This window comes from Chiroxiphia lanceolata, chromosome 22 (genome assembly GCF_009829145.1).
Source record: "Chiroxiphia lanceolata isolate bChiLan1 chromosome 22, bChiLan1.pri, whole genome shotgun sequence".
NCBI lineage: Eukaryota > Metazoa > Chordata > Aves > Passeriformes > Pipridae > Chiroxiphia > Chiroxiphia lanceolata.
In genome coordinates, this window is record NC_045658.1 from 1,159,708 (window position 1) to 1,183,607 (window position 23,900).

The 23,900-nt window shown below is 48.4% G+C and overlaps 1 protein-coding gene across 5 annotated transcripts; it reads right to left on the reverse strand.

Annotated features, from left to right (window-relative positions):
- Nucleotides 1–1,431: 1,431 nt before the first annotated feature.
- On the reverse strand, nt 1,432–21,781 carry HP1BP3 (heterochromatin protein 1 binding protein 3). 5 transcript variants are annotated; one of them, XM_032709255.1, is made up of 13 exons: nt 21,703–21,781; nt 14,185–14,375; nt 13,677–13,779; nt 11,974–12,124; nt 11,450–11,609; nt 10,950–11,093; nt 10,100–10,180; nt 8,219–8,373; nt 7,404–7,494; nt 6,587–6,746; nt 4,453–4,564; nt 3,363–3,500; nt 1,432–2,609 (listed from the first exon to the last, which is right to left on the reverse strand). In XM_032709255.1, exons 2-13 carry the CDS (start codon nt 14,278–14,280, stop codon nt 2,324–2,326), a joined length of 1,677 nt encoding a protein of 558 aa, XP_032565146.1. In that variant the 5' UTR covers nt 14,281–14,375; nt 21,703–21,781; the 3' UTR covers nt 1,432–2,323. The 5 variants fall into 5 exon arrangements, with proteins under 5 accessions (XP_032565146.1, XP_032565149.1, XP_032565150.1 ...); XM_032709258.1 differs by lacking the exon at nt 21,703–21,781 and adding an exon at nt 18,854–18,923; XM_032709259.1 differs by lacking the exon at nt 14,185–14,375 and having other exon boundaries at nt 21,703–21,770.
- Between the last annotated feature and the right edge of the window lie 2,119 nt (nt 21,782–23,900).

Here is a 23,900-nt window from a genome sequence, read left to right on the forward strand (position 1 = left end):
TAACGCCCTGGGATGCATCCAAAAATCCCTGTCTCGTGCCCCAGTGATCCCAAGGGTGCAAGGAAAAGCATCCAACCAGTGGCATTCAAACCTTGGGTCACAGCCAGTACCAGCTGCTTCAAGACACCGTGAGATGTGCTGGCAGAGCCACCGGAACAATCGAGAGCGTAGAAACGGGGGAAAAAAGGAAAAAACAGGACAGATGGGGCTGAAGAAATAACATAACGGAGCCCAGTCTGGCCAGGAAGCGGAGACTGGAGAAGAGCGAGCGGCGGAGGCAGCATGAACCTCCCTGGATGTGCTTGCTGTGTTGGTAATGAAGGTTTTCCAACCTGGGAAGCAGGGATCAATCCTTTGGATTAAATACAACCAGCTCTGTGGCTTTTGGCTTTGGCTCAGTGTGCACAAATCACCTAATTCAAACCACAGCCAAAGAATCTGGTGATGACCAAGGGAGCCAACAGCTGGTTTTGGCTCCACTCAAAGTTTGAGGTGCACTTGCTCAGGTGTGAAAAACAGGTGTCACCCAGAGCAGTGGTTTTTTAAAAAAAAATCTGTGGTGTTGTTGGTGTTGGAATGTTACTGGGAAGAGGGAGGTGGCAAAACACCCAGTGGTTGAGTGAGGACTCCTCGTCCCCATAAATATCCTACCACTGAGAGAAGTTTCTCAGATTTGACTCACTGCAACGCCAACAAACCCCGTGCTTTTTCAGCACAAGTAGCCCCAGGAACGAGCCATTAACTAATGTCTCTAATTGCTTTACATCCCTGTGGATTATTCTTTGATTGGAGCTTTCACTCTCTCTTTCCCATCAGCTGTGACTTTTAGCCTGCTGTTTGCACCCTCCTTACAGGGCCGGGAACAATTTGAGCTGTTTCTATACGAATTTTTTTAACTCTCCGTTGTTAGAGGCAGCACACTGGGACGGCAACTGAAAAGAATAAATTCAATAAGGCTATTTTCTCCCTTTCTGTGTGTGCAATTCCCCTCCTCACAGCACGGTACGTGCACAGCTCTTTGCAAAGGCACGTTGGAGGCTGTCAGATCCCATTGGAATTGCTGCCCTGGGCACGGCAGAGCCGGGGACGTGGAAAGATGTGCTTTGAAGGTGCTGCTGTGTTGAGCAGGGCAGGGGGAGGAGGTTTCAGCTGGGCTTTTTTTGTCCCCACTGATCCCACAGGGGGAAGAGGAGCAGCAAGAGGTTCCAACAGAGCTTCCTTCTTGCTCACCTTTGTCTCCAGAAAAACCAGGGAAGAGAAAGGTCAGGAGCTGGTCCAACGACAGAGCTTGGCAGGGGCTCAGACTAAATCATGCTGGCACTGTGCTTTTAACAAAGATCTGCAGCAATCCGTGGTGACTGTATTCCCTCCTCTCCGCCTTTCCAGGAGGAGAAGCTGTGGCGAGGAGAGAAAGGACACAGGAAGCAGGCCTGGAATCTAGTTTCATTTTATTTTAGCAAACCGCATGTTCTTCACTTATCAACATCTCTACATTAGCAATTGTATAGCTCTCCAACTTCTCTTTAAAAAAGGGTAAACAAGAGGGGACAAACTCAGGCTTTTTCATCTCTTAAAAACATCTGAAAGTTGGATTCAAGAAGACTTTGATATATTTTGGTTTCAAGGTAACAGATGTGGTGTGGAAACACTAACTCAAATCACCCGCCTGATCGAGAACTGCCCCTTTTGGAGCCCCTCTGGCACCAGACCCTCAGGAGAGGCCGAAGATGCGACTCACCCTCGTCACACAGCCCTGGCTGGTCGGGAGGAGCTGGATGTGCCACCCCCTCAGCCCGTGGCTCTGAGGAAAGCAGCACCTCGGGGCTCAGTGCAAGTGCTGTATGTACACGGCTCCCCACGGAAGCGCCAAGGCCCTCGGCATGCAGGGATCTAGGGAGGACTCTTCTGCCGCGGCACCTTCCCATTAAAGAATCACATTCCCCCAGTCATCCTGTTCCTGCTGTCTAAAGATATAAAGATCTTCTTTGAAGAATTGTTTTAAAAGCCAACCCTCCCCCCGGAACCCACGCGGAACACCGTAAATGTACAGATTAGAGACGTCCTAGAAAAGTCCTAAAATTATTGCAGAAACTAAAGATGACTCGTTCCAGGGGAGGGGCAGGCACGAGGCACAGCATCGAGATCTACCGAACGCTCGGGGCGGTTTGATTTAGTTTTCAGCTTTTCCCCCATCATTCAAGAAAACAAAAATAAAAAAAAATTAAAGAAGTGTTTAAGCATCAGAACTAAAATACAAATGCACGTTGACTTATAAAACAAGATTGTGGATTTGACCATGGGGTTCCCTGACACTGGAAACATTTTACTTTTTTGCCCGGAGAGATTTCCTCATGGTGGATTTGCCCTTAGCAGAGGGTTTCACTTCCTTCCTCCCGCTGGCTGCTGGTTTCTTGGAAGAGCTGCCACCAGAGGGTTTCTTGATGGCTGGGGCTGCTGGTTTGGCTTTCTTAGCAGGGGTTTTAACCTTGGGAGGGGGCTTTGCTTTCCCCCGGCGGGCTGCGGGGGTTTTCCTTGGCTTGGGTTTGGACTCTCTTCGCTTCATCGGAGGGGCCCTGCTCCGGGATTTGGGAGGTGGCCTCTTCTGCATCCTGTCAGGAAGAGAGAGCACAGGAGCTCAGTGGAGGTGTGAGGGTACCAGGAGCAGAGCTGCTGTCAACAATTTGCATTAACGAGGCAGATCTTGGCATCCCTGTTCTTTGCCACGGCTGCTCCTCCCGCAGCAGCACATTCCATGAGCTACATCCCAAAGAACAAGAGCTCCTCCGGTAGCTCTCACCACGCTGAGCTCTTCCCATCCCCACAGAGCTCTGCCATAGAGGTTTCCAGCCCCTTCCTTAGGCAAATAAACAAATAAATAATGACAGTGAATCAGTGAGCTGTCAGAACAATTAAGAGCCCTAAGCACTCTCCTCTCTAAATGGAATTTCATTACTTAATGAACAACACTCATCTTAAATCCACATTCTGAGTGAGGGCAGGTCTAATCTGGCTACAGAGCTGCAAATAATACTGTAGGGAAGAGTTTTCCTAAGGAAACACTTAGTAAATACAAAAAGTCCCATGTAAAACATCACACTTTATAAAGCAGGAGACTAAAGGCAATATGAAGAACAAACACAGGCTCTCTCTCATCTGGAGGAAGAAAGACGAAAGCTTCAAATTATGGAATGGGGGAGATCAGTATCTCTGGAGCAAGGAATAATTAGAAACTTCTTCCAACACCTCTGAGTAACAGCCCTGTGGATAAATGACCACACCAAGAGTCACCTGAGCACTCTACAGCTCTGACAGACACTTTTATTTCATCCAAAGGAGCCCACTCATCTCTCATGCTGCCATACCTCTTCTTTGGTGGGGGCTCTTCCTCCTCAGACTCTTCCTCTTCAGATTCTTCTTCCTCCTCAGATTCCTCCTCTTCTTCCTCATCAGATTCCTCGGAGTCCTCATCCTGCTGCTTCTCTGGGTAGAGCACATCTGGGCTACAAAAGGGGTCTGGTCAGAGTGTGATTTGCTTCTAAGGATATGACTCCAGGGTTGGCAGGCCTTGGATAAGTCTGGCTCTCATCTGACACAGCAGACTCCCCCTAAGGTTACAGCTTTGAGCCTAATCCAGAAATGCCCCCAGAATTCTGTGATTGCTGCTATCCCAAACCAACATTCCTTACTCTCTGCAATGGCAGAAGCACAACAGCTTGGGAATGTCCCAGGCTTAAGCTGCCTCTTCTCTGGCTCTCTCCCTCATTTCTCCTTCACTGCAAACCCAGGGGGACAGACAACAAAGGGGTAGGATCAGACTTCAGGGACTGAACGTGGGCTGAAGCTGTGAGGTCTCTGTGTGTGTGCAATAAAGGAAGGTGGGGAGTAGAGACTTTATTGACTATGCTGCCATTTGGCTCTTCCTGGGACACCAAGTGCCCATCCCGGTGCTCCACAGGGCCCAGCACAATATCAGCTCCCAGCAGGAGCAGAAAGGCTGGTTTAGGCTCACAGCAGCTAATCTAGGTCACGCTCCCTCCTCCCATTCCCCTCCCTTCAGGAAGGCTAACAGCTGGGTCCTGCTCCTTAGGAGCAGCCTTGTGCTGAGAACCCACCACACTCCCTGCTCAGGTGAGTCTGTTTTAGCACTGGAACACTTAAATAGCCCCAGCCTGCAACAAAAGCACCAGGGCAGGCTACCTGAGAATACTGAGCCCAGCATTTTTACTGCCCTTAAAAGCTTCCCTTGCTAATGAAATCAGCTTTATGCTCACCCACAGTCAGACACCCAAGCAATGTCATTATCCAGAGTAAGGGTGACAATTTGGCAGTTCATCAGTTATTAAACCCCCCACAACCTCCCTGTAAATAGAAGGTTGGCTCAGGAACCTCAGCTCCGCCACCTGACCCGTGCAACACTTCTCTTGAACATCATTTTACAGCCAAGCTCTTTACCTGGGATAATAAGGGAAGCAAAGCTGAAAGGTTCCACTGAAGCCCTTGCCAGAAATTTGCTCCATCCAGCCATTCTTCTCACATTTCTGCAGGGTTCTCTTCAGTAGATGCACTGTGAAAGAGAAAAGAAATCAGAGAAAGGCTGTTACTATCTTTGTCCTCTTGTCTGACTTCACTGCTCTCTGCAGTGCCCTCTGAAAGCAGAGCTGGAGTCAGGATGGGAAATCCTCTCACAGTCAATTTTCAAGTAAGATACAAGTGTTTGTTCCTGAGCACATGGCAAGTGTAGCTCTACATTCTCAAGGGAAGAAGTCAAGAGTGGTGCATGTTTCTATGTCATGATCAAGGGATGCTCCTTCAAATGCATTCATATAACTACTTCTGTCCAAATTTAACCCAGGTCTCAGCTTTCTTCACCCTGTCCTCCAAAGGGTTTTTTTTAAAAACAAGCCTTTTCCCCTGTTTTTGCCCTCCTCATGTTCTGAATGTCATGTGTGCTACATCCTTCCCTGTTCTGTGGTTTGCTTTTTGTTTTGTTTTTTAAAGGGTAAAATATTTGGTCTAGAAATACAACAAATGCACTTTTTATTCCAGTCTGTCATTCCAGACTTTTATTTCAGCCATTCCATTGTGCACTGTGTAAGAATTGTAACTCAAACAGTAAGTACAGGGGATCTTTCTCTGTGGCAAAGGGCTGAGGTTGTTTAGTCAGTTCAGAACCATTTCCAGCTTGAATTAGAGGGGCCATTTATATATTGAGCTCCCTCCAAACCCAGGGAAAAGCGAGGTCTGCCCTCAAGCACATTCCAAAGAGGTTTATGGTTATAACCACAAGGCTGGTTTTACTCTGGGTACCAAAGAGTAACAGCAGCATGTAAAGGATTTGACGCCAGTCAAGTCCAGTTATAAGATGAGGTATAAACTGGGGAGGAGAGCTGAGCTCTGGCTCTGCTTTCTCATCTCATCAGATCTTCCTCCAGTTGCTCTCAGAACAAAGCAGAGATCATCAAAATTCCTTTTACGTAACGGAAGGAGAAAGAAAACAACAGATTGCAGCTGAGATTTCTTTATCTGCCTTGCAGGAGTGACAAGCAGTGGAGGCTGGCTCAGCACAGCCCTCTAAGGACCAGGGACATTTCCAATGGTCCTGAAAATAAACCATTCCAGGAAGGTTTATTCCACTTAGGAAGCCTGGAAGCTCTTTTCCCTGCCCCAAGATTAAGAAGTCACAGTTGACATCAGTCTCTAATTGGCAGAAGGCCTCAGGCAACTTCTTTAGCCCTGGAACGTGTGCTGTGTATCAGTAAGCCCTGCACCAAACAGCTGTGCTGATGCTGTGCTTCAGCTCCAAGTGCAGAGGGCAGGATCAACAATCTCCTCTCCAGCCCCTTGTCCTGAGCACTGGCACCAGCTCTGTGACACCACAGGAACAAACTGATCTACCTTCAGGTTTGACTCAAGGAGAGACTGCTGGGAGCTCAGCCTGCTTCAACTGACCTCCAGCTGCATCGGGGCTCAGCCCAAATTACCCAAATAAGCCATTCCAAGATCAGCTTTAAAGGCTCTGATAGCATTGCTTCTGCTAAAGCAAAAGTCAAACCAGACATTAGTGTTGCTCCTGGGAACAAAGACATGCCAAACCTCCTCCCAAATACAACAGGATTAATTTCTCTCCTCATCTGCTTGACCTTTTAAAAATCAAAGCCAAACAAGGACTTCGAACAAATCAGTAAGAGGGGTGCTCAGGAATTTTTTTAGAAGTCAGACTATGCAACTTCTCTAAATAAAAAGCTATTAGGAACTGCATTGATACCAAGATGTTGCCTTTCAAAACAGAGAGAGACAGATGAAATCAACTTGGTGATTTAAGAACAATAAAGTACTTGAATATTATTCCCCCTTCCTGGCTACAGACAAGAGAATCGTGCATTCTGACTCAGAAACTGGCCTTTGTCCGGCTTGAAAGGGATTGATGGGAATTAAAACCACTGAGCATCTCTACAGCACAAGGAGCTGAGCAGCTGCAGCTCCCTGCAAGCTTGATGGAATAGTTTAAAGGTGCTGCACAGGCACATCTGCAGCTGCAGGACTCTCCCTCTCAGCAGTCAAAGCATTACATGGATGGGTACTTTACCCTGGAAGTTGGAGTTGGTCCCTGGGTAATTTTCCAGGATATACTTCTTCAGCGCTGTGGTGGAGCAGGTCTTCGGTTCGTTCATGGCCACAATAGCAGACAGGATGGCGTCTTCCATCAGAGTCCCACCCAGCAGGGGCTTCTCCCCTGATTTCTTCAGCTATTTTCCAAGGAGGAAGAGAAAAGCATCAAGACAAAATTCTCCCAAACCAGGTCAGGACAACTCCTCTGCACCAGGTGGGTCGGCGCTCCTGCATTAGCACAGATACGTTTAATATTAAAACACTGCACAGGGAACGCTGCTCTCCCAGCTTTAAGTGGGAGGCCAGGCCTAGTCAGTCAGCTGGCCTGGGGGGCTTATCAGCAACACCTCATCCCAGTCCCCAAACACACTGCAAGTCTAAGGGCCTATCGCTCAGGGGAGGGAATAAAGCAAAACAAATCACATCATCCTCCATCCCACGGACCAAATGTACCCAAGGACTTCTGTGGCACAGACGTAAAAGACACAGCAGGCGTCTGGGGTACCTGCTGCACTTCAAGTGAGGGATGGAAAGGAAGGCTTACCCCCCCCAGCTCCCTACTGTGCTGGTGAGTCAGAGCTGAGGCAGCGTGTACAGCACGCTCAGCAAGGAAACGGGGGGTCTGCTCCTGAAATGGAGACCAAGAGGAGATCAAGAGTCCTACTGCTTCAGAGTTGGACAAGTCCTGAACGTGCCAGGCTGCTGGAGAAAGGGGTACCCAGTGATGGGGGGAGAGGGCGCAGTCACTGACATCCAAGGCTTGTGGTCAACAGAAGAGGAACTCAGTCTCTGACCTGGAATGTCCCAGACGCTCCTTTCCCTGTGATCTGCTCTAACTGGCCCTTCTCTACAGCTCTTTGCAGGGCATTCTTCAACAGCTGGGGCCTGAAACACAGGAGGAGAAAGCTTTACTGACACACACTGACAGCTTCAAAAACAAACAGAGAAACAACAGTTTGCAGAGTGTGAGCAGAGTAGCGCTCACCGTGCTGTCTGCCCACATCCAGACACGTTAAATGGAGACCTGTCAGCGGGCTCATGACATGGAACACGGCAGCGCCGCGGGAGCTGAGCTGCGGCGCCTGCTCGGTGCCACAGCCAGGAACAGGCACCTGCCCTGGGCAGGATTCCCTCCCTTGGAACAGCACACCTGGATGTGGTGGGCAGTCAGTCTGCTCACAGGTAACCAAGGGGCTGAGACAAGCCCCTGTTAGAGGGGACACACGGGGTTCTCCTAGTTTTGCTTCCCAAGCCTCGACTCGCTCCCTACAGGCAAACTCCAAGATTACTGGACACGTGTGCCAGCTGAAGCATCCAGAACCAAGTGGGATGAGATCCTGAGCAGAGGCCTTTACATCCCTATAGCTAAGGGGATGTGGTTTTGGCCAAGGTGTGCAGAGCAGCACTGCTGTCAGTGCCAGGAACAAAGACTGGGCGTGAAGGGATGCAGAAAAAGGCACCGCTTTTCCTCGAGCTTTCCACAGGCTCTGCAACTCAGAGCAGCACCCGGCTGCTCAAATACAGGACTGAATCACCACAAAGGCAGGCAGAGCCAGAGGAAGACTGAGTTTCCCTGCTCCTCTGCTTGCTAAAGGACTCCAGCACCTACCTTACATCTACTTTGAGTTTGGGGTAATACTGAGACACGTATTTCTTGATCAGGCTGTAAGAAGCTTCCTTGGGCTCACACAGGCGGGTGAAGGCCAGGGGCAGGACGTCCTCCAGCTTCACCTGCTGCTCTGCAGTCGGGGCGGAGGTGCTTTTCTGAAACACACACACTTTAACACATCAGTGAGGCCCAACACTCTGCATTTCTGCACCAGCAATGCACAGGTGGGGAGAAGAGCTCCTGACCATGGCCACAGAGCTGGAAAACTAGGTGCTGTAAGGCAGCTCTCTAAATTAACAACTTTAAAACTTTAAGTGAAATGGAGCAAATTTGGCTGAATTTTCATAGGAGTCTTAGGAAAGCTTTACAAATACAAATTGCTGAGTATTTCACATATTTTTAATGATTTCCTTCCTCTTTCTATAGAAATTTTTCCTCTGCTACCCTTCAATGAGACAGGAGAAAAATCATAGAATCACAGAATCATTAAGCTTAAAATCATTGAGTCCAACCATTCCCCCTGTGCTGCCAGGGCCACCACTAAACATGTCCCCAAGGGCCACATCCACACATTTCTCGAACACTTCCAGGGATGGTGATTCCACCACTGCCCTGGGCAGCCTGTTCCAGTGCTTTACAACCCTTTCTGATATGAAAATTAAAACCCATCAAAGGCAGGACCCATTTACACAGATCAAATCTTCCCCAAAATGAGCAGCTAAACACGAGTCCATTTTTTTTGAGATAACACAAAAAGAGCTTGATTGAAGCCAACGCTCCCTTCTAAGTTTTCCTCCATCCCTTTTGTTACAATGAGAGAGGATGATCAGGAAAAAAAGGTCCACTCTTTATAGAGAAAATGTGCTGAAGTTCAGTGATTTGATGCTGAGCAGCAGCTCTGGGAACAGTCCAGTGAGTGAGGGAGCTGCTCCCCAGCCAGCTGAATTCACCAAAAACATTTGTTTTGCTGCCACACAGAGAAAGGAACTACAAAGACACCAGTTAGCTGCACAGAGAAGTGATGTGTCAGCAGGTATCAGGTGCCTTGCTCACACTTCTCACGGGGCCAGTGGCCTCTATTTAAAGAGCTACAATGCAATTCCCTTCCTTCAGTGCCCTACACCAAATGTGTGACCATTTCCCTCAGTTTTAGGGCTCTTGGTCTCCCTGGGAGGTAAGAGAGGAGCACCAAGGCGTTACCTGTCTAAGTTCAACTGTCTAAGCCCCCAGGGGATTGGCAATTCCAGCTAAGGATTTTGTAACTGCAGCGTTGGGAACGTGTTTCACACACCCAGCACAGCCCAGAGTGGAGAACAGCAGTGCTGGAACCGTCACTGTGAAGCTCAAAAAACCAGCCCCATCACATTTGACTGCCTCAGAACAACACCCAACATCAGCAAGTTTCTTCCAGCAGCTTTAGGATTTTTTCTTCTTCCTCCCTCTGCCCTCACAGCTCATGGAAAAACGTTCACCTGGCAGTCCTGAAGACTGGAGTACTCCCTTTATCCACACAACAAATAGAACAGACACAGCAGTAGCATAAAGCTCTCTTACAATACCTGAGAGGCATCTCTCTCTACCAGGTAAAGACAGAGGAGGAGCTTCATGGTTATTCAGTTTTCTGCCTCTGAACCAAAGCCTAGGGGTTTAATGTAAACATTTTAAAACTAAGAATTTGATTATTCAACTCGGTTTTCAGTTCTCATAGTAGCTTTCTGATTCTGAGTGAGTGGGTGAAGGGTGTTTTAATTACTGTGCTTGGGGAGGAAAAGCACAGCAAGGAGGAGAACGCTCTTTGTGTAGGGGTTAGGTACATTTCATAAGGTACATCTGTTTCAGTGCAAGATTTTTCAGAGTATGGTTTAAAATGGTCCATCTTACCTTTCTGTCTCTGGCTTTTGGAACAGTTTTTCCTGCATTAGACACCACCACAAAGCTCCCAGAAGCTCCCTTTCCTTTCACCTAGTTCAAAAGAAAGTCCATTTCAGGGTAACTCAGAACAATAACAACTTGAGAGAGACTCACTGATATCATGACACAGATTTTGAATGTACTGTCACCCTGGTGATGGCAGAGGCCTGATTTGAACCCACTGAAACTTCAGTAAGATCAGAAGCTGCAGCCAGACATTAATACAGACTCTGCTGTCCCGAGCAGGAGATCCTGGCAGATAACACAGGCATAAATTACAGTGTTAGAAACCCACGCTGCTGGACTCATGTGCTGCTGCAATGCTGTGACACAACCCCCAGAAACGGTCAGGAATTGCACAAAAACCAACTGTGCAAAGTAGCTGAGTGACAAAACAGTGCTGAAGTTCTGTCAGGGTCTAACAGAGTGGAGACAGAGGCTCATTAACCTCCATGAGGGAGAACACGGTCAACCCAGAGACCTGCTAATGGAGTTAAGAAACTCCTGTGTAAGTCACGGGATCATGGACTGGTTTGGGTTGGAAGGGACCCTAAAGCCCATCCCACCCCCTGCCATGGGCAGGGACGTCTTCCAATAGCCCCATCCAATCTGGCCTTGGACACTTCCAGGGATGGGGCAGCCATAACTTCTCTGGGCAGCCTGTGCCACCCTCACAGGGAAGGATTGTTTTCCCATATCCAACCTGAACCCACTCTCTGTCAGTTTGAAGTCATTCCCCTTGTCCTTGTCACCACATGTCCTTGTAAAGTCTCCCTTCAGTGCTGCCACCTCCAGTGCTGCTCCACAAAGCAGCTCTTACCTGCCTAATGATCCCCCTCTCCAGCTCCCTTTTCAGTGCTTGCTTCAGGAGATACCCTCTCCTCTCCAGCTCCAGGGAAGGGTATTTGTGGATGATGTATTTCCTTATTGCAACGACCGAGGCGCCACTCTTCTGAAAGCAGGCCTGGAACAGAAAAAAAACATAGGTAGAAACCACCTGCACTGGAATTGTTCTGAGTGGGGCTGGAAGAACAGCAATCCACCAGGTTATGCCATCCTGGCTGTTTCTCATAATGTAATTAGGGAGGGAAATGAATTCTAAACCAAGAAATCAGCTACAGGGCCCTTCATCATCCTCATGGACTCACATTTCAGCTCCACGGGCTGCCAGGCAGAAGCACACACACCTTACACACCAGCTTTCCTGCTGACAGACGGCACTACCACCTGTACCTCAGCAAGCTGAAATGGTGCATTTTAGGCACACACATTGTTCTGCTTTGCAACAGATGAACCAAAGACACACTGGTCTCTGCTCACCCTGATGGCCTCGGTTAAAATGGCATCCATTTTGGGCCGGGAGGTGGCTGCCATCTGGGTCTGCTTCTGTGCCCGGGCCAGCTGGCTGGCAGAGAGCGTGGCCCACGCAGGGATGGTCTTCTTCACCTTCTTCTCCTTCTCCTTGGACTGATCCTTCTCACTTGGGAAGCGTACAGAGCAACAGTAAGGCAAGAGGCACTAAAACAAAGTCAACAAACAGAAGAACAAAACAAAGAAACCCCACAGCCCAGAACATCTGACATTGTTTAAATTAAAATAACTTATAGAATATTTTGAGGTTTCTATGAGTAAAAGAGAGCCTGTCTCAATATTCAGCCTCACGTGTTCTGGAACAGCAGCTACATATGATCAGTAGCTTCTTCTTGACAAATATGAGCTCCTTAAGGGACTCGTCCCATTTCCCCCATCTCTCCCACCACCCTTTCTCTCTCTAAACCCTGACTTCCTTCAGAATCCAATTCCCAGAATCCAATTCCCTGAATTCAGCATCAAGCAAGCCTTACTCCTTTTTGGTTTCTTCTGAGGACTTTGTTTCCCCCTTCCCTTCATTCTCAGGTTCCTTTGGCTGTTCTGCTTCATTGGATGCAGCAGGCAGGGTTTCAGTCTCTTGTTCCTCTCCAGCAGAGGCAGATTCCTCAGAGGTGACTTCTGCATCTAAAAGATGTGAAAAAGCATCAAGTTACTGCCCAAAACTAGTTTCTATTCTTCAGGAATGTAAAGGGGGAAAAAAAAGGTTTAAAACACACCCCAAAAATTATTTCCCACTGATTTCTTTTCTCTAATTTAAATAGATGATTTAAATGTAACTTAAAAAGTGAAGAAAACTACTGAAAAAAAGCTTCAATAAAGTGCAATCAACCCCCACATGCCAGAAAAACTGCAAACAATATCATGTAGCATTTTCACAATGAACCAATTCCCCCAGTGTTCTCCTCTTAACTCCAGGAGTTGCTGTTGCAGTTGTCCCTCATCAGAGAGGCCTGGGAGGGGAAGGGGGGAGGAAACCACTGCCATGAAACACTGAGATTCTACCACTACTTTGAGCACTAAGTGTTTTTAACTCAGGAAGGTGGAAAATATACATCTCTACAGGAAATGTAGACAGACACACACAGGTAATGGCACAGGTCCAGAGAAGCTGTGGCTGCCCCATCCCTGGAAGTGTCCAAGGTCAAGCTGGACAGGGCTTGGGGCAACCTGGGCTAGTGGAAGGTGTCCCTGCCCATGGCAGGGGGTGGGATGGGATGGGCTTTAAGGTCCCTGCCAACCTAAACCAGTCTGGGATTCAATGAAGTAGCTTTGTTTATGACCAAGTTGTTTTCAAACCCAGAAGCACTTGAAGGGTATTTACCATCCCATCACATTTTTCCAGGTTTGGAATGCTGTAGATTGCACATGCCCTGGCAGGAACACTTGTGTATCAGAAGAATCAAATCCAGTCAGAAATCAATTTAGCAAATATATATTTAGCTGAGAACAGGCCTTAGAGGCTGGGCTGCCTACTAGATAAGACGAATATAAACCAAAATTCCACACGTTTTGGATAAAGAGCTGCCCACCATCACTGCTCTGTGCAGCTTAAGAATTCCTGGTACATTCCTGTGCACAGTTTTCCCACGAGGGCACTTAAAATGCACAGTGAATTAAGAGAAGGTTTCGTATGTAATTCAGTTAATTGTGACACCAGAGAGGACAAAGTCAGTGAAACCAACTGTAATAGTGAAATGACACATTCTGAGACACTGAGGTGAAGCTGCTCAGCCCAGACACGTTAATATCAGACTGCATTTTATGACACACTGTGGTAAAATGTTTTTGTTCAGAAAAACAAAGAAAAAAATTAAATGCTTTGTTTTTCTATTCATTAACTCTACCTTTTGATCTCAAGCCATCATCCTGACACTACTGAAACTTCACAATTTCTTTACTCTAAAAGATGTGCGAGCTTAAAAGGGACTATATTTAGCCAGATTTTCATGTCTGGAGTGTCAGGACTTTGCCAAGGGGCATGAAAGACAAAACAAATGGGTTCAAGCTGAAAACAGTGTCTGCAAAACACAACTTCCCAATAATCCTGGAAAAGCCTGTGACAAGGAGCCAAGCATTAGTGATATTTTAATCTTGGCAGCAGGGTTTTTCAGGAGTTTCAGAACACAAGCCTGTGTTTGGATGTACTTTAACAATCTGCTATGGAACTGTTCCATACCTGCTTTGACCTCTTCCCCCTCGGCAGGTTTGCTCTTGGGAGGAGTTTCCCGGGAAGCGGAATTCACGGAGCGGCGGATTGGCATCGTGTCGTCTTCAGCTTTCTACAAAAACCACATGAAAATCACTACAGATGCTGGGAAGAATCAGAAAGGTTTGAAATGGGATTAAAGCAAATCAAAGCAGCATAGGTAGAAATGTTCTGGTTTGGATTTTTCAGGATGTTAAAGCACAGTAACCCTCAAACCAGCTTCTTCAAAGCGTACTAGGAGAGGATAGATTCATATTTTACGGTTATAAAAGAAGTAATTTCAATTCCAAATTAAATGAGAGATGAGGATTTTGAGAGATACATCATCTCAGGAAAGCAGGGGAGGGCACGCAGAGTTTGTTAGACTCCCAGTCGAGTTTCCTGGAAGCAGGGGAGAAAGAGTACTGAGTAACCTTCAGCAGGACTGGAAGTCAAGGACTGATCCAAGGGCAAGCTTGGAGAAAGGGCCAGCCCCTACCTCACTTAACTTGTCCGTGTGGATCAGCTGAGCTCCCGTTAAGAGTGGAAGCGCCTTATGATGCACGGGTTCAGCTTCAGACAGATCAGTCGCCATTTAAATTAATTTCTAGCCCCAACACTGTGGAGCCCCAGGTTTTAACCCCAAGGAACTTTTTCCTAATGGTTTTCACAGTGCAGTGAGGAGTCAACCTAAAGTACAGAAAAGATGTGGTGTGAAAATTAACAAAACAAAAACATCTACGTCCACGTATCTATCAAACTAAAGATTAAAAAGAAAAGGGTAAATGATTTACAGCTCGTGACTAACACAACTGACAAGCAACACTTGCATTCAACAGAGGGGCTAAAACGTGGATGGGAACTGCAGAGCTATGGATGGAGCAGAACTGGGGAAGGTGCAAGCCAGACCTGCTCCATTAAAACATGGCTGAAAATTAAAAAGGCTCTTCAAATTCAGGGCAAGCGTTAGCAAAAAGCAGCCATTGCACTGTGGCCCTCAGTGACGCTGGGTGAGAGCAGGAGCTGACACACAGAGTAAGGAATGAAACCATTTGGTCTGTTAGGCAGGAAACACAAACACTGGGGACCCAAACCATGCCCCCACCCCAAATTAAACCCCATGCATTTAAAGAAGGAGTCTTTTGATAAAAAAGATAACAAACAAACCAGCATTTTCCGTGCTTTCCACCAAAAAAGGTAAGCTTTCCAAAACTCTGCTCCAAGCACACACACTGCCATGGATGCCAAACAGGTTAAGCTTAGTTTAACCCTCACCAAGTCTCACTCCTTACTACTGTTACACTTTTACAGCCTTTCTTACCTGTTGCCCACCTGCCTGCACTGGCCTCTCCTATGGAGAGGGGCTCCACTGATTCCATCCCAGAACAGGGCTCATCACAAACAGGCTCGTTCAGCTCCTCTCAACACCCCTTCAAAAACCTCAGAAGCAAAGCCTCACCTCCAGCAAACCAGGGCTGGACCATCCTCCCCCGTTCCAGCCTCCAGCCTGGGTGCTTCCCTTCCTTACAGAGAAAAAGCCAAATGCTCCCATTTTCCCCTCCTCTGGGTGGGTTTTTGCTCAGAAGGCAGGCACTTTCCACACATTTTCACTTTTAATAAATATTTTCCCCAACCTGAGTGTTTTCCTCTTGAACGGAGACCCACCATCACTGCCAGCCCTGTTTTCAAGATGACTTTCAGCACTTTTTCAGCACTTAGCACTGCTCTCCCCATTGCCCTGTACCACACCAACACCAATTCCTGCCCAAAACAGAGTCCTCTCATTTTCCAGCACTGGGGATTCCTAATCAGAAGCACTTCTGACAGGAGCTGAACAGTCACTCTGAAAAACCACGGACTTGTCTCAGCACCAGGGAAAGCAAAGCCCAGCAGCACCGGATGTTTTCTTCTGAGACAAAACAGAAAGAATCAAAACACACCACATGCCAAAAGCCAAAAAAAAAAAAAGAGATGAATGAAGCTTTCCTGTGAAATGTCAGGATGGGAAAAAATACTAATAGTCTATTAGAACATATGAACTACAGCCCAGCACCTTTTTGGCCTGTTTTAAGGGATAATCCTTCCTTAAGTGTGGAAAGTGAGAGGAAAAATGAAATTTTTCACCAGGCTTCAGCTCAATATCCAATGTTTTTTCAGGCACGCAGAGCCTGAAGTCCTTTAAAAAAATGACAACATTTTGAAATGACTCCTAAAACAAACAACTCCAAATCCCTCCTCAGGGAAATCAGTTGGGGGATACAAAAGGCACATTCCCTGGGATGACACACACACACAAGCCACACTGTGGCTGACCTGGTCCTGGGTTTTCTTTATTTTTAAACTGTGTGACCTGCATGGCACATGCATGAAAACACAATACTCCCAACTTTGACTTAAAATTGCCTGAGTTCTAAAAACCTCTTTGTTTAGATCAGTGTACAAACCATTTGAGCCTTTTTGCTCTGAAGAGTAAAACTTAACACAACTCCTCCCTTCTGTGCCTACAACGCAGGCAAATAAGGCAGAATCCAGCAGAAATCGTTGATTCCCTCTGCATGGATCATCTCCTGCTCCAAAGGGAATCAAGGGGGCAGCAGGATAATCTCCTCCTGACTTCAAAGCACTGAGAGTCTCCAGGGGCAAAGTCACAAGCCCCACCTTGTGAGAGCATCTCACTGCACCTGCTCAGCCCCTTTCTTTCCACACAGGGATCAAAAGTCGTTTTCTGCACTGGATGTGAAATATCAACCACAAACAGGCCTGAATTTAGTCCCTCAAAATAATGAAGCAAAAAACTAGGTGGCTTTGCAACAGCAATGCAGGAAAACTGATTCCCCCCTCCACATAAAATAGATTCATTTAACAGAAAAATCAAGTTGCACAAAACATTACCTGAACACTCTATTTCAAAAGACAGCTCTAAACAGGAACCACAGTTACAATCACAAGCATCACTCTTAAGAATAGTAAAAATGAAAATAATAACTGTATTTTGCATTTACACAAACACCAAACAAACGTTGTGCTTTGAAAGCAGGACGAGGCCACCAGCTGAGGATGCAGTTTTCAAGGTGCTTGTTGGGTAACTCTCATGAACACTTAAATCTGGTCTACTCAGAAAAATAAAATCACATCAGCAATGAAACAACCACCAGGACTAGCACAGAAAGTTACTCCTCACCCCCATTTTCCTAAAGGTCCTTTGAACTGCAGGTTCACAGGTTCCCAAACTAAGATGAACTAGTCATTCCAAAGCTGGTAATCCAGCAGGGAGCTGACAAGCAACAAAAACCCCCAAATTTCTGGTTGTCTGGAATGTGTCCAGTCTCCCAGCTCAGGGAACGTCCACTAATGGAAGATCCAAAGGTACAGAGAGCTTTCCAGGAACTGTTATGAAAAACTGTAGCAATCCTCTCCTGAGTTATCAGCACATTGTCAGAGCAAAAAGAGAGGCTTCAAATGAGACACATTTTGGATAATGTTTCAGAAGTGTGGAGTCCCCCCCCAGTGTAACAGACATAAGAATATTAAAAAATAAAATTAATTTGAGGCATAGTTTGGCTGAGTCCTTGAATTTCTGCTGGCCATAAGATTTTTCAACTTATCTCAGCCTTCAATCTCCCTTTGAGGGAAAAGGTTTTGGGATAAATTAGGTTTGGAATGTGGCAATCCAAGTGTGAGGCTGCTGGAAACACCAAGTCACAGGGACTCGGGGTAGGGTGAGCAGGCTGAAAGCAAATATGCAATGGAAAAATGAGGAAGCATGTCCAGCCCTGAGCTGGGGGGTGTCCCCTTACTGCCACATGACACGAATGGGTGACTGATGCACTCAGATGGGACTGGTATAAAGTACATGATCCCTGTCTAGAAATGAGGACAAAAAGGGGTAAAACCAGTTTTTATGCACTTGCAGGGTGTCAAGGGATACAAAACCAACAACCTTAGAAGCAGTGCAAGCAAGAACAACTGGTTATCATCAGAAAGGCTTAAAAAGTGAAATAAAACTGGATTTAAAAAACAGGCTATTGATTACTGTGCAATTGTTTACTACTCTATAAAGCTGAAGAGCATTTAAACGTCTCAGAAACTACTAAAAAAAGCACAGGAAATGTTAATATTTTTGTAAATCCAAATCAAACAAGCCAAAACCCATCACTTTCTAGACTGCAAGCTGGCCAACTCTTTCAAGGCTTTTGGCCCCCTGAAATCCTCGAAGCTTGTCCCCAAAAACCCAGCCCCGGTAGCAGACACTTTCCCCCAGCTCTCAGTACCTCATGGTCACAGTGTATATCCAGGAACACCTTGGATACAAACGTGTTTCACAAAATGTATCTGTCAGGAGTTAGCTGGTGCTGTCACCGGCTGCTTCCCTGAGCTGTTCCAGCACTCATTGCTCTGCCTTTGGCTTTTCCAGCTCACTGAGCTGGACTTGGTTAAGTCAGGCCAGGAGTATTTAGTCATTTAAACCAGCCTAAAATTGTGCAAGGGAATAAAATACGCTACTGGATACAAAATACAAGTTAGTCCCCATTTCTGATCCTTGTCTGGCAACCTGCTCGGAAACTCCCTCGCATGTGGCCGAGCACAGCTGGCATTCCCATCTCTTCTGCTGCCATTCACCGAGTTTTATCCCCATCCTTAGGGCCACTGATTTCCTGGGATGTGTCCCAGCTGCCCAGACTTTGCAGCTGATTCAGCTCCAAGGGCTGTGTTTGCAGCTCTCCTGCGGTGGAGGCTCCCAGGGATCTGTTCCAGGCTACCTGAGGTGCTGCAAAAAGCAGCTTGTTCCAATTAAACAGGAACAGTGGTCCAGGACACGGATCCAAGAGCTCCGAGGCAACACATTCCTTGGGCTGACTGTGGTACAGTGTCCATTTCCATCCACTCCTTCCCTATATGGGGTTATGGGGGAACAACAAACTCCACGTACATCAGGGTTCAGGAGAGCACAGAGAAAATCCCTCATGCTTCCAGTGTCCAAACGCAGGAATTCCTACACTCAGAGACCCAAAGGAGAGTTTTTCTAAGCATAAAGATCTATTTCCATTTGACAACACTTTCATTCAGGGTTGAATCCGGGTGTCATGGGTTTACCAGCCCCCCTCGGGGCCCATAACACTGGGCCTCTGGCTCCAAATGCTGTGAATGCAACCAGACTCACACCTTACCTGTCCTGATTTTTACAGAGCACAGCAAAAACTGAACCCTGCCCTTCTCTGCACACAGATGCTGTTTTCATTGGAGAAAAAAAAAAAAAGGAAAAAAAAAGAAGAAAAAGAAAAGGAAAAAAAAAAAAGAAAAAAAAAGAGTGAGACTGATGCTCCCACCCAGGGCTGAGCTCAGCACCTCGTCCCTGAGAGGGACACCACCCACCCCAAACCAGCTCAATCTGCAAAGAAGTTTATTAAAACAGAAGTAAATTCCTGCCTCACCTCCACTCTTCACCCCAGCTCAGTATAAAACCACTCCAAGTTACAGATTCTCTCCCATCACTCTGTGACCTACACAGAAGGCACTAACAGCAGATTGTCTCCATGGCCTGGATTATCTTCTGTTCCTGTACCCAGGAGTTTCTCCTCATGTCCCCACACACAGTCACAGCCAGTGTGCACCTTAAATTACACCACCATCACACCCAGAAACTCTCCCAAAAACTTCAGCCAAGGGATTAATATGAAGCAGAATTTCTGCTTGCAGAGCTGTCTCAAAATAGTCTCTGCACTGATGCTCAGGGTTGTGACAGTGACAATCTCTGTGGGACAAGAGTTTTAAACAGTTTTTGGCTAAAATGATCCTTGATCCAGATTCTCCACAGGCTGCCACTGCCACAAGCAGCTGAGGGATGAAATCACCCCCATTAGAGTGCACAGGGTTCAGCTTCTGGTTTAAAACAAGTTTAGGTCACAAACTTTAAACTGCTCCAACATGAAAATCTTGGATAAAATATCTTCATTCAGGATGCAGCTTTATGAATTTTGACAAACTGCTGACAATTGAATGCAAATTTAGGCTGCAAATGTTACATCTGAACCTTTTACAGGCCATCCATCTCCTCCTTGTCTAGATAGATTAAACTTAAAACCACTGTATAAACCCTCCTCCCAAACTGTTACTCAGCCACCACTTATTATCCTACAGACAGAACTATATATGATAAAAGCCATTATTTCCTCACAGTCTGTATAAATCTACCCACACCTTACATTAGAGTCCATCAATGTAAAACTTTTATTTCCTCTCAAAGAAGTTAAAATCCTCAGAGGACCTCAGGTCGCTTGTAACAAAGCACTGTCAAAAGATTTACACATCACTCTCTGCTGAAAAGGAAAATACAAGAGGAAAAAACATTCTGGACAAAAATAATTTAATGAGCTTCTACCTGAGGAATGTGAATGATGCATTGAGGAGATAATTTAGCATACAGCTAAAGGGGAAAAAGCCACTTTCTTCAAAGCATTTACTCCTCAAAAGAAATTATGTGTATTTCCTACCCCCATTCATTCCTGCTTTCCAAGGATCTCCAATTTCTTTGAGTCCCACCTGAGGAAGGTCAGTGCTCTCCTGCCTGGTCCATCAACCACCTCAGTTCTTGAACTGATCTCCCTCTCCTCTCACTCCCCTTGTGGAGGAGTGACAATTTTTATAAACACGAGCACTTTCGATCCTTTTCCTCCTCAATGGGACCTGCCTGCCAAAGTCTGCTGGCCAGCTCTTTCTTGAAGATGCTAAAAATACTATTTATGGTCAAAACAAACAAAAGTCACGTGCTGGGAAAAAGAGTGCAACTCTTACTCAATAGTTAGATAAGAGCTGGCAAGTGACACACTTGTTAACCCAGAGATAATTCAGTAATGCTCCTGAAAAGTGAGAAATACTTGAGTGTCTGTGAAATACCACAGATAGAAACAAACTACCCAAACTATCAGTCTCTGCTACACTGTATACAGGAGCGAACACACCCACAACCCCACATCAGCCAACTCGTCCTCTCCTCCAGTACGGGCTGAGTGGTTTGCAGACACTGGTGAGTGGGGAAATAGTTAAAATACAGGTGAGAAGGATTTGTTCAGAGCAGTGTCCCTGGTCTGGAGCTGCCCCCAGGTGAAGCAGGTAAGTTGGTGGGGCTACACCAGCTGAGATTTTGGTAGCTGCTCCTTCTCTCCTTAAACCTTTGTGATGTTTTAGGCCAAAATAATCACAGCGCAGTGTCAATACGGATAATGACTGGGAATGGAAGCCTGTCTGGAACAGCCCCGTTCCCGAGTGGACTTTAACAGCCTTCCCTATGCAGAGCCAGTGCACTAAGGGGAGGAGGGTCATTAACATTCTTTACCCAGGCTGTGGCCACCTGGGCTCAGGGAGGCTCTCGGCAGTGCCTGGGAGCCTCACACAGGTCTGTAGCCTCACACTCTGTAAGGTCCCTAATACCGCCGAGGCGTATTAGGGACCTGTTCTTAGGAAGCGCAGCCAGACAGAGGTTTCCCTCGAGCGGCGACACTTCTCGGAAGTGACTTTGTGCAGGAAAAACACCCGAACACCCGCACAGCCAAAGCGGCCGGGAGGCGGGAAGGCCGAGGCGCTGCCTAAGTTTATAAATAGCGATTATTTGTTGTGTCGCGGCCCTGTCGGCCCCTTCCGCCGCTGACCTTCCCGAGGCCCGCGCGGTGCCGGCGGAGGGGCAGCGGCGGCTCTGAGGCCGCTCGGGCCCCGCAGCTCCTTTGTGAGGCCCCGCCAGGCCCTGCGACACCCGGGGCCGCCCCTCGGGCCTGCGCCGGGCCGAGCCCCCCCGCGGCACCGCGCCCCGCCCGCGCTGCGTGTCGCGACACCCCGTCACGACACCCCCGCTGCCTCGGGCCTGTCAGGGCGCGGGGGAGGGGGGCTGAGGGCAGTTCCGGGGCCCCTCCGGCGGCGCCGCCAGGCCGCCCCCGCGCCTCGCGCGCACCACCCGCGGCCTCCCGGTGGCGGCCCCGCTGTCGCGGCCGGCGCGGGGCCGGGGGCGGGCGGGGCCGGGACTCACCGGGCCCGGCGGACACAAAGCGGCGGCGCCTCCAATGGCGGCGGCGGCGGCGGGACCGGGGGGGGAGAGCGGAGGGGCGGGGGCGGTGCCGTGAGGGGAGGGGGCGTGGCCGCGGCGCGCGGCGGGGGGCGTGGCCCCGCTCTCCGGCGGCCAATGGGAGGTCGCGGGCATTTTTCGAACGCCGGCCCCCCCCCCAGCCCCTCCCGCGTGACGTGCGGGTGGGGTGGGAGGGGGAGGGCGCGTGCGCGGGGCGGGGGGGGCGGTGCTGCGCACGCGCTTCCCGCCGCCGGCGCGTGAGGCGATTGCTGCCCGCTGAGGGCGCTGGGGGGGGGCGGGGGCGGTCCTGAGACCCGCCTGGGAGCCCCAACCCCGGCCCCTCAGCATCAGCCCCTCAACAACAGGGGCCCTCAGCCCCGTCTGACCCTCAAACTTCAGCCCTGTCGGGCTGGGACCACCCCGCCGGATCCTCAACCTCAGCCCCACCTCACCCTCAGTCCAGCCGGACCCTCCGCCTCAGCCCTCAGCTCAGCCCCGCCGGGCCGTGGCCGCGCTGCCGCCTCCTCAGCCCTGTCGGAACCCTGCGGACGCGTTCCTGTGTCACCTGCCCCAGGTGACCCTACCTTGGCAGTGGGGTCGGACTGAGGGATCTCCAGAGGTCCCTTCCAACCCCAACTGCTCTGAGTCCGTGTGTACCCACGAATTCCCACCCGGAGCGCTCCAGGCTGCATCTCAGCTCTGGCCTCTTGCTTTGTCCTCCTCCTGCCCTCGGCGGTGCCTTCCCTTGGCCTCAGCCTTTCACCCCATGACTCATTACTGTGTAATTACTGCCTACCGCAATCACACCAGTCCCAGCGCTGAGGTCTGGCTCAAAGCTGGGGACTCACTGTCACAACACGCTCACAAGTTCTCACACACGGGAAGGATCCCTTTTCTGATGATCCTTTGCTCTGTTTCAGGCAGTTTTTATCTGCACCTCAGCGGCCTGGTGTGAGGATTATCATGCCAAGGCAGAACTGAGGTGTGACCCACACTCATATTTTCCCCATCATAGTTGTTTCAGGGGTAATAAACAGAAGTTCTTTCTGTGGACCTCCTGCTGTGCTTTTACTCCAAGTTTATTTTTTTAGCTAGACCCGTCGTGGGTGTTGTTTTTTCCCCCTTCCCCCAAATCCTTCTAACTAACCTTGACTTTAAGGTACAACTCCTCGATTGCCTTTCCTAACTATGATTATTTTCTTTTCTGCCATAAGCATGCTTGGAATCATGGAATCACTAAAGCTGGAAAAGCCCTCCACTAACTCAGCACTGCCCTGTTCATCATTAAACCATGTCCCGAAGTGCCACATCCACGCGCCTTCTGAACACCTCCAGGGATGGGGACTCCAACACCTCCTGGGGCAGCCCCTTCCGATCCCTGACCACCCCTTCCATGAAGAAATTTTTCCTAATATCCAATCTAAACCTCTCCTGTCACAACTGGAGGCCATCTCCTCTTGTCCTGTCGCTTGTTACCTGGGAGAAGAGACTGATCCAACCTGGCTCCAAATACACCACAGCACTTTTCATCAGCAGTCTCTTACCCAAACAGTTTCTCCATCTTGTTTGCTGCACATAATCTTTACTCATCTGCTGCCAACCTCCCTCAGATGGGGATGCCAGACCAGTACTGGCACTCACCCATTTATTTAGGCGCTTTTATCCCTCTTGTGATGGGAAGCCCCTCCATGAGCACATTTAGAAGCATTTAAACCATTCAAAGCACTGCAGAGGTGTCTTATTTCTGCAAAAACGCTTTGACTGTTTCTTGTCTAAGCTTTTTCCAGCTTTTTCCCCCCTCAGGTGACAGTTGTAAGTGTACTACACCCGAGAATGTCACCTTCTAAAGCCTTGTGGCCAAAGCCTGGCCCTGCTCAGCCCCTTCTTCTCCATTCCAGATTATCCCTGTGACGCTTCCCTTTGTCTCCTGGGCCGAACGGCCCTGGAAGCATCTGAACCAGATGGCTCCGCTTTGCTGAACATTCCTGCCTTGCCTGTGAGTGTGAAACAAGGCCTCTGCAACTGCACAAAAATGTGTTTCCTTGGCCTTTTTCCCCCTGTGGTGCCTCTCTGGCAGGAGGAGAAGGAAGGTGGAGGAGAGGGGAGGGAAAGGGAATGTGCTCCTTTACTGCCAGCTTTTAAGACACCCAGAAAGAAAAGAT